The 9,795-nt window shown below is 62.1% G+C and overlaps 1 protein-coding gene across 3 annotated transcripts in view; it reads left to right on the top strand.

The window, feature by feature from the left end:
- The first annotated feature begins 1,730 nt into the window (after positions 1-1,730).
- Positions 1,731-9,795, top strand: part of KCNQ1 (potassium voltage-gated channel subfamily Q member 1) — a 307,298-nt gene continuing 299,233 nt past the window's right edge. For 2 of the 3 annotated variants that reach the window (XM_088789796.1, XM_019713689.3), the window contains exon 1: positions 1,731-2,208. In XM_088789796.1, the coding sequence (XP_088645922.1) occupies positions 1,877-2,208 (332 nt within the window). In that variant the 5' untranslated portion in view covers positions 1,731-1,876. The remainder of the gene's footprint in view (positions 2,209-9,795) is intronic. The other variant, XM_019713688.3, reaches the window with a different exon arrangement.

Genomic DNA, 9,795 nt, shown 5'->3' with positions numbered 1-9,795 from the left:
ATTGCCTGTTTTACTTTGCTGATTTCAGCTATTCCCTCTGGATTTCTGACTGTTGGGAATGGATTCCCTAGTCCAGTTTGTTGAGGAATTCAGCCCTGCTTTCTTGTAGAGTCAGCATGGCTTCATTTCAGTGTTTACACTTAAGCCTGTCATTTGTTTGAAATTTATTCTTGCGCATTGTGTGGAAGATGGATCAACTGTATCTGTATTTTCTTTCTCTGTGGCTCTCCAGTTGTCCCAGTGTTGCCTATTAAAAGTTCATCTTCCTCCTGCTGACTGGGAGGCGGGTGTGTAGACACTGTTCCCTCATGTACACATTCATCCCGAAAGAACTGCCTTAATGAAAGCCTGCTGTGTGCCCTGAGTGTCCCCCTGGGGCCCTGTGGGGGTGGACTCTGCCTCCTTCTGGTTCTCTGCCCATTTGTGTCCTAACCGAAACACCTTCCAGCAAGGTTCCCTAGCTGCAGGGGCCGAGGTTCCCTGGTGCCTGGCACAGGCTGGGACCCATTTCATTCTCTCTGCCCGTACAAACTGCACTCACTGCAGGCACCATCCAAAGTGGGGGGAGTCAGGGGAAGGGTGGGGGCTGCACTCTGTCCACCATCAAGAGCTGACTTTCTGCTGGGGGGGGGGTACATTAAATAAATCAGCTCAGGTTGCTCAGTGAAGACCTGGGAAGCGTCTCCCAAGTTATGGGACCCTGGCATGGCTGGGGGTGGTTACCCCTCTGCCTAGGACAATGTCTCCAGGGAGCCTGTTTTTGTTCTGTTTGTTATCCCATCCTTCGCCCTGGCGCCTGTTTAATGTGCAGGGACCCAAACGCCAGTGCAATGACGGCCGGAGGCAGTATAGGGGATCCACGCAAACCACGGACTTCCTCACCCACCTTTGCCCCCATCCCCACCCAGGGAAGCACACAGGACACAGCGGCAGGCCCCTCAGGCCAGGAGGACAAAACATGCGTGCCCCTAGGGTGGTGCAAATGCCTCCCCTCCACCTGCCCAGACAGCCGGCCTGCTCTGCCGGGTCCGGAACCAGGCCTTGCCGTCTCCAGCGGCCCCTGCATCCGCTGCTCTCCTATGGCTCCCAGTGGGCGGTCCCTGATTGATGGCTCCCCCTGGCCTCCAGGGTCCAACAGCCCTAGTGGGCACCGCAGAGACGGCATTCCTCTCCGCCGGCAGCGTGCCCCTCCCCCACCAGCACACAGGGGGCGCTTAGAGTGTTCGCGGGGCTAACACTCCATCATCCAGGTGCCAAGAGGGTCAGTCTGCGCGTGTCCCACTGCGCCCCTCCCTCCTTTCCCTCTCCCCCTCTCTGGGGAGGCACAGAGGGGGTAACGTGGGTCCACACGCCCTTTGCTGCACTACTGCCCGGGCCGCGCGGTTCGCTGTCACTGCACCTGCGGGCTCTGTACTTTTCTTTCTGGCTCAGCTGGGTGCTCCGCGAGGGCCGAATCAGGTGGGCACAGGTGGGGCCAAGCAGGTCGGCTTGCGGGCCGAGCACGTGGGCGTAGATGGGGCCGAGCACGTGGGTGAGGGCGAGGCCAAGCAGGTGAATGCGAAAGGGGCGGGCCGAACAGGTGTGTGCAGACGGGGCAGGACCAAGCAGGTGCGCAGCTGGGTTCGGGCTGGGGCTCCCCAAGCTCGCCGGTTGGCCGGGGGCGGGGCTTCTGGCCCTGGGCGGAGCGCGCTGTCCCCGGGGACCGGCCGGCGGCCACCGCCCCCTTCAGGCCCCACCCCCACGCCCGGGCTGGGCAGGCAGCGGCCCCCCGCGGCTGGGGTGGCAGCAGCGGCTGCCCGCACTGCACCTGGGCTCCCGCCTTCGCTGCAGCTCCGGGTGCCGCCTCCCGGCCGGCCCTCGCGAGCCCTGCCTGGCCATGGCCGCGGCCTCATCCCCGCCCCGGGCCGAGAGGAAGCGCTGGGGCTGGGGCCGTCTGCCGGGCGCCCGGAGGGGCAGTGCGGGCCTGGCCAAGAAGTCCGCCTTCTCGCTGGAGCTGGCTGAGGAGCGCCCGGCGGGCGGCGCGCTCTACGCGCCCGCCGCGCCGCCAGCCGCCGACCTTGGCCCGCGGCCGCCCGTGAGCCTCGACCCGCGCGTCTCCATCTACAGCGCGCGCCGCCCGTTGCTCGCGCGCACCCACATCCAGGGCCGCGTCTACAACTTCCTGGAGCGCCCCACCGGCTGGAAGTGCTTCGTCTACCACTTCGCCGTGTGAGTATCGCCTCCCGCGAGGCTGAGCCCCGAGGGACTTCTTCCCGAGGGGGAGGGGAGTAGGGGGAGCGCTGTGACCCCGCCACCTGCCGCCTCCAGGACTGTATCCAAGCTGGGTGTGACTCAGAGCAGCCGCGAGGGAGGGAGGAAAGGAAGGAAGGGGTTAATGGGAAAAACCACGCGGAGCCTGTTGCTTGAAGTTCAGGGACGCTTGGGTCTGACCTGTGAGGGACACCTGTGGCTGAGATGCCGAGCTTCCCCCTGGCCCTGCCCAGGCAGTGTGTGTGTGTGGTGGGGGGAGCCAGCTGGGGAGGAGTGCCCAGCCCAGAAGTTGGCCCACTCCTCCCTGGAGGAACAGCCCAGGTGTTGATGCTTGGGGGAAAGGATGTGTGCCAGGGGAGCACAACCTTGGGTGCAGGGGAGAGAATTCCCCAGGGGCAGCTGGCGCACGCAACTCAGGGGACCCCAAGAGGAGAGGGCCCATGCCCTTACTGGGCATCTACACCCCAGACTCTCCCAGGTCCAGGCAGGCCCTGTGGGGAGCGGTCTCCTGGGCCAGTGGGGGTAAGGCTGCCCTGGAGGGTGGCAGGCCTGGTGTGTGCCCGGAGGGGTCAGCATGGTGGTGGCGAGTGCCCACAAGGAGTCAAACTCATGAACACCCGGGCTGAGAGCGGAGACTGGAGGAGGGAGGCTGGTTGCTAGCTGTCCATCAGAGGAAGCTGTGTACCCGGAGAAGGCAGGGCCCTATGGGCAGCACCTGGCTCCTGCTGCTTGTTACCAGGTGGCTCCAGTCCCCAGAAAGGCACGCCTGCGTGGGCCGGGGCATGGCGCTGCGATGCTCAGGAACGGGGCAGGAGGACATTGCCTCCTCAGGGCCGCCCTCCTTGCTGCCGCCAGGGGCCCGTCCCCCACTTCTCGTGGCCCTACTTCCTGGCTGCCTGGCCAGCAGCCTCTTGATATGGTGCCAGCCTGTTCCGGGAGCCTTCACTCGGTCATCCCGTCCCCAGGCTGATCTCGGGGGCTCCTCTGAGGGCTGCATGGGGTGGTCTCCCTCTGGCTTCCTAGTGGCACTGCCCATGCCTGCTGCTATGGCTGGCCTCAGGCTGGGAGAGACCTGGGGGTGACCAGAGCCCTGTTTTCTCCACTGGTGCCCCCAGGGCTGCAAGGGGAGCCAGGCCCTGCCAGCTCCAAGGCTTGGAGCATCATCTCGGGCAGGTGAGGCGGCCTCCGCTTCCCACCCTTGCTCCTCTGGGAGTGCATGTGGTACCAGGGTTGCTGCCCTCCCTCCTGCGAGGGACCAGCTTCCCGGGCACAAGGGACAAAAACAATGTCCCCAGAAGCATGGAAGGGCCACGGGTTCAAGCCACTTCCCCACCCCTGGCCCAGCCTCCCGAAGCGCCAGAGGGTACCTGAGCCCTGGCCGTTGCTGGGGATGGCCCTGCCCACGGCTGCAGCAGCAGGGGCTTGTCTTGGGATGTTCCTGTGCAGTGACCTCAAGGGACCCAACCCGAGTCCAATGCTGCTGTGCAAACACGTGGCCAACGTCAGGCTTGTGGGTGCCGTGGTGCACGTGGGCTGCCTGCCTCCTAGCCCTCACCTGCTGGGCCCCAAACTCCCTGAGATGCCCAGGGGTGGGCAGACCCCACAGTCAGGTCATGCCGTAGACCCGACCAGCTCTCTCTCTGTCCTGCGTCTTCCATGCCAGCACAGGCAGTGGGAGGCGTGGGCAGTGGGCTGCCCAGGGGTGCTGCAATGCCCCCACCCCCGGGGTTGCCAGCGAAAGGGGCCACCCGGCACCCCACTGGTTCCCATCTGGGGGATGCAGGCTGGCGGGCGAATGTGGCCCCGGCTCCTGGCCACAGCACTGCCGTGGAGGAAGAGAGCTCGCCGCACCCCAGAGGAAGTCTCTGCTTACACTTGTGTTTTCTTCCTGATTCTGATTGTTTGGCTCTCGGAAGTTTGCTCAGTGCAGTGCCTTCGCCCAGCCTCCCAGGAGCTGGCGGGGCAGTGGCTGAGCGGCCCCTCTGTGGGGGGAGCCAGGAATGGGATGCTCCTAAGGTGGCCGTGTGACCTCGGGTCAGTCTTTTGCCATCGTGGACCCTGTCCTGTAAGAACTGTGCGTGGCCCTGGGGAGTGGACACCTGCGCAGCTCCCCCGTGTAGGGTGGCAGTGGAGGTAGACCCTGGCCAGGCAGGGCGAGCAGCTGGTCTGGGGTCTGGGCAGGTTCCCCCTCATTCCCAGTGTCTCCAGAACGTCAGCAGAGCCCCAGAACTCTCCCAGGGGACCTGGCCTTTGATCTAGGGTTGCAGGGGTGGTCTGTGCCTGACCAGTCGGAGCTGTGGAAGGGGATGGACGACAGCCGCTCCGGCCCTGATGTTTCTCTCAGCAATGGCCAAGATAGCAGAGAGTTCTGTCCTTGGTGCGCCGGGTTGTGAAATGTGCCACCCAGGGCCTGGCTGGGTTTCTGGGTGAGAAGGCTGAGCCTGGCCTTGAAGGGCAGGGGCCCCTTTGTGAGTGTGTGGCTTTGAGGTGGGAGCCGCAGTCTGGGCAGCCCTGCAGAGCTGGGCACACTCTCCCAGATGCAGCGAGGGAAGCAAGCCACAATATCCTGCCCCTCCTCATCATCGGGGAACCCCTGCCCCATCCTGTGTGCCCCTGGTCTGGCCTGTCTGCCGGGGTCAGGGAGCAGGACGCTGTTGCTCTGGCCACTGCCCCTGGCCACTGGGCTTCCTGCCCCTCCCCCCATCCTCTTCCAAGGCCCTTCATGTCTGGCAGCTCCCACCCTAGCTGAGGGCAGGGGCGGGGGGAGAGTCCTGGCAGCCCTGCTGATGGGCCTCAGCTGGGATGGTGAGTGGTGGGTGACCAGGTAGGGGATGCCCAGATTGGAGAGGGAGCCAGGGTTCCCATAGCAACTGTCTTTGCTGCTGCCCTGCTACCTGTGGAGGGCAGCATCAGGGCTGCCCCCAGGGCTCCTCACCCCTCCTCTGGCTGGGGACGGGCTTCCAGTCATAGGAGCCCCAAGGCACCTCTCCTTCCCACTTCTTCTCCCCCTCTCCTCCCCTCCCTTCCCCCAGCTCTTGGGAGCTGCAGGATGACAGGTGCAGACTCTTTTCTCAGCTGCTGCTCACCCACCCTCCTCCCCATGCAGCCTGGACTCCCCCAGCTGGGCTGCCGCTGTGGCTGTCTGCCCTGGGCGAGCCCGCTCCTCTGTGCCTCAGTTTCCTCCTGCAGTGCACAGTGCTGCCTGCGGTCAGTGTCCACTGTGGTTGGGAGACACTTGGAGACCCGGCTGAGAAGAGGGGGTTGCCAGAGGGTCCCAGGGCTCAGTAGATGGGGCTAGACTCTCAAACTCATCTTGGTCCCACCTGTCCCCGCCCTCCTGCCACTGCCTTTCCCTGGTTCCCAAGAACTTTCTGGTGGCTTTGGCGGCACCTTCACAGAGGTGTTAATCATTGATGGTGCTGGAAGCAGGCCCTGGCAGTTTGTTGGGCTAAGCCTGCCTTTCCAAAAGTGGAGGCCAGTTCATGGGCCACATGTCTCCACTCGGTGCCTCCCGGTGCTTGCCCGGCCCCAGGCTCTGGTGTGAGGGTCCTGCAGTTCAGCAGACTCTGAAGAGTAGTTGGCTGGGCGGGAGGTGGCGTGGGGTCCCATGGAGAGCGGAGGGGGGTGTGGTGGCCGGATACAGAGGAGGACAGGCTGTCTGATCTTTTCCCGCTGTGCACTCAGGTCTGGGGTCAGGAGGGTGCGTAGAGCAGGATGTGGGGCTGGCCGGACGGTGCATGGAGCTCAGACATGGGCAGAGATGGGCTTCGTGTCCAAGTGTGGCCCTGTGGCTGGGCCACCTTGCCAGGTCCCTGAGCCCTCCGAGTCTGCATCTCCTCAGGTGGGAGACAATCACCACCTGTGCCTGGCACAGTCAGTGGCTCCCGGTGGGCTCGGTGCCTGAGGTCTTTGCCAGCTCCCAAGGGGGTGCCAAGGGCGCTGGAGGCACGGGAGGGGCCCCTTTCGACTCAACAGTCCCGGTGTACTGGGACCTTCACATGTCACAGCAGTGTGTCCCAGGGCTGGGAGGGGGCGGGGTGGGGGGCTTGGTCCTGGGGAGGATCCTTGGTCCTGGGGACCTAAGGTGCCTCGGGATGCTGATGGGAAGGCCTGCCTGTGTGTGGGATGGGATGGGACTCGGATACCGAGGCACCCCAGGGGTTGGGAGGGTGTGAGGGCCTACTTGTGTGCTGGAGGTCTTGGCACGTGGGCTCATGGTGGATTTGCACAGGTCCCCTATGTTTGGATTGAATCGTGCCCCTCGAAAAGTGGCACTTTTACCCCCAGGACCTCAGAATGTGACTGTATGTGGAGATGGGGTCTTTAAAGAGGTGATTAAGGGGAGATGAGGTCACTGGGCTGGGGCTCTGATCCTATGTGACTGGGGTGCTTATAACAAGAGATCAGGATAGTTACACACACAGGGATGACCATGTGGGGACACAGGGAGAAGACGCCGTCTACACACCAAGGAGAGAGGCCTCAGAACCAGCCCTGCCGACACCTGAGTCTCAACCTTCAGCCTCAGCTGCTCTGGAAGCTGTGCCAGGTGTTCGTTTGCGGGTCTCAGGGCTGCTGGGCTTTAGAGGGTCTGAGTGGGTGAGCAGGGCCACAGGGAGCTGTCTCGATTGTTCTCTGATCCCCAACAGGGATATGTGCTCACAGAAGGGTCACCTGGAGTCTAGCTCCGAGCCTCTGTCCACTCCCTACTCCTGGCCCCACTCTAGCCGTGGGGTCAGGCGTGCTGCTTGGCAGCTCCAAGCCCCTCAGTCAGGCCGGGCCGCTGACATCTATCTGCTGATATTTTTATCCAGTGGCATTCCTGAGTTTGGGAGAAGCATGAGCTTGGGAAGTGGTGGGCAGGGGCCACCAGAAGCCTTTTGTGGCTGGTGGGAGAGTCCTGCAGGCCCCCGGGGGCTTTTCAGAGCCCTTTCCCCCAGAAACGTCTCTGTCTTCACAGCAGCTCTGCCTAGGCATGGGGACAGATCCATGTGGCCTGGGCGAGAAGTCTGAGGGCCGATCCCAGAGGGTGCCAGCCCTTGACTGCGGGATCCACTGCTGCCCATCTCAGGGAGTGGTGCTCCCGGAGGGGTCAGAGCAGAGGGCGTGTCGCAGGGAGGAGCCTGAGCTCTGTGCAGAAGTATGGGCGCCATGCACCCCGGGGAGCAGGACGTCGTGGCTTGTGGACACTTCTGAGCACCGGAGGACCCAGCCCTGGTCCTGGCGGCTCCCAGGAGGACATGAGCTCTGCGGATCAAAGCGTGTCCCTCTGAACAAGACCCTGCTCTGTGTGTGCATCCCCCGAGCACCTGGATTGCGGGGCTTGGGAGTGACTCCAGAGCCTAGCCCACCCGCTCTGGGTCTCCTTCTCTGCTCAGTGACTTGCAGGTGGGGAAACTGAGGCCCAGCCACTTGGCTCTTGCCACACCAGGAAACATGCTCCACTTCTTCCTGGAAGCACTTCCAATGCAGAGGTTGTTAAGCAAGCATCACGCCAGGGTGCACCCAGGGTACCCTTGCTGGTCCTCACCCCCATCTGCAGAGGCTCCCTCTGCTGCCTCCAGGAAGCCCCTGACAGCCACTCCCTGCTGATCACCCAGATGGCTTGCCTCGCTCCTGCATCTCAGCAGCAGGCACACTCCGGGTTGCTCCCACTGGCAGGATCAAGGGCTGTGGCCATTCCCCCCCCCCACCCTGCCACATCTCCCAGGCTCTGGGGCAACTGAAAAGGACACTCAGGATGGCGGCTTCTCACATCTTCCTGCTAAATTTGCTGCTGTGCCCCATGCAAAGATCTAGAGTCAGAACATGGGGACTGAAGCCAGGCCCGCTGGACAGAGACCCCCACCCGCCCCCGTGCCCTGCAGCCAGGAAGTACTTCTCTGCATGGGCCAGGGCCGCCCCTTCACCTGCAGGCTGATCCCACCCTACCCAGCTCAGACACTGAGCAGCAGCTTCGACCCGGAAGACAGCCCTCTCCCGGAGACACCCAGAGGTGCCCCCGCCCGGCAGAGGGGAGCAACTGGGGGCCCCAAGGGAGCCTCAGGGGGTGCATGAGCAGCCCTGGGGGCCACGTGATTTGGATGTTGGGTCCTGATGGGTTTTATGGTTTGGTTTTCTGTTCTGTGATGTTCCCAGCCGGTCTCTTGTAGAAGTCACATGCATGTTCTTGCCTGGGATGGCTCCAAATATTATAAAACATAAAGCTTGGGTAATTACAACAATGTGGTCCTCGCTGTGGACAAGCAGATAAGCCACGCCACAGAATAAAACAACAACAACACCCGTGTACAGACTCAACTGCATGTGAAGTTTAGTCACAAATACGGGCATCATCTCAAAACGATAAGACAAACTTTTTAACATGCGATGCTGGAGAAATGAGTTGCTACAAGGAAGAAGGTCAGGCGGGACCCACTCCCACTGCACACCAGGGTAAATTCCAAGTGGGTCGGAAAACCACTCGAGGACCAGAAGAAAGCGTGGGGAGTCCTCATAACCTGAGCATGGGGGGACATCGCTGTGACTCAGAAGCCAGGTGCATGAAGGGAAAGATATGGATGCTCCTTAGCAGACAGTGGAGTTATGGCCTGATAAACCCAATGTCAACTGAAGATGCCGTAAGTCGAAACTGCATCTAACACATCTTGCCTATGAACGTCATATCCCAGCGGTTTCTACTGAATGCATAACGCTTTTGCAGCATCAAAAAGTCGAAAAATGGTCAGTACGTAGAACGGCGCTTGGTGGGTGATGAGCACACAGCAAGTGTTGGTCGAGTGTGTGCCAGTTGGACGTGTTTTCCACAACTACCTAGTCCTCCCCTGTGTATGTGACCGGTCCCCTGCTGACGGGTGTTCAGGTTTATTTCCCATCTTCCAGTTCTTGTAAGCTCAACTGTACACAGCTCTCCAGATGCGAGGAATGTGGCTGTCGTGGGACAGGAGAAGGTCTTATACTCCTGTGCCAGGGCGGGGCCTGGCATGGACTAGGTGCCCCTGAAGGAGGGATGGGCGAGTAGATGGGTAGACAGATGGACAGGCGGATGAATGGATGGACAGATGGATGGGGGACGAATGGATAGACAGATGGACGGGCAGATGAATGGATGGGAAGATAGAGGGGTCACGAATGGATGGACAGATGGAGGGGGGTATGAATGGATGGAGGGGATGAACGGGTGGACAGATAGACGGGGGGACAGGTGGGTAGGCAGGCAGGTGGGAGGACTGAGGGACAGGTGGACGGTGTGATGGACAAGTGTATGGAGAGATGGCCAGCTGCAGGCTGTCCCCAGCACCCAGTGGGAGCACTGGTTCGCTGTCGGCTGTCCTGAGATGGGAGCTCTGGGGAGGGTCTGTAGGTGCGTGTGGCTCTGGCCAGCCTTGCTCCCAGCCTGACTGGGGTGGGTCACGGCCCGCGGGACGTCCTGGTGACAGAGCCTTTCTGTGTGTCCTGGGCCAACTTAGCCAGAGCCTGAGACTGAGAAGGTGGCAATGTCCTCAGTCCCAGGAGACCCAGCCCTGTGGTCTTTCCGGAGGGCGT

The sequence above is a fragment of the Rhinolophus sinicus genome, chromosome 14 (genome assembly GCF_057876585.1).
Source record: "Rhinolophus sinicus isolate RSI-liver-muscle chromosome 14, RSI-T2T, whole genome shotgun sequence".
Classification (NCBI taxonomy): Eukaryota; Metazoa; Chordata; class Mammalia; order Chiroptera; family Rhinolophidae; genus Rhinolophus; species Rhinolophus sinicus.
This window is presented reverse-complemented; position numbering and strand designations above follow the sequence as displayed.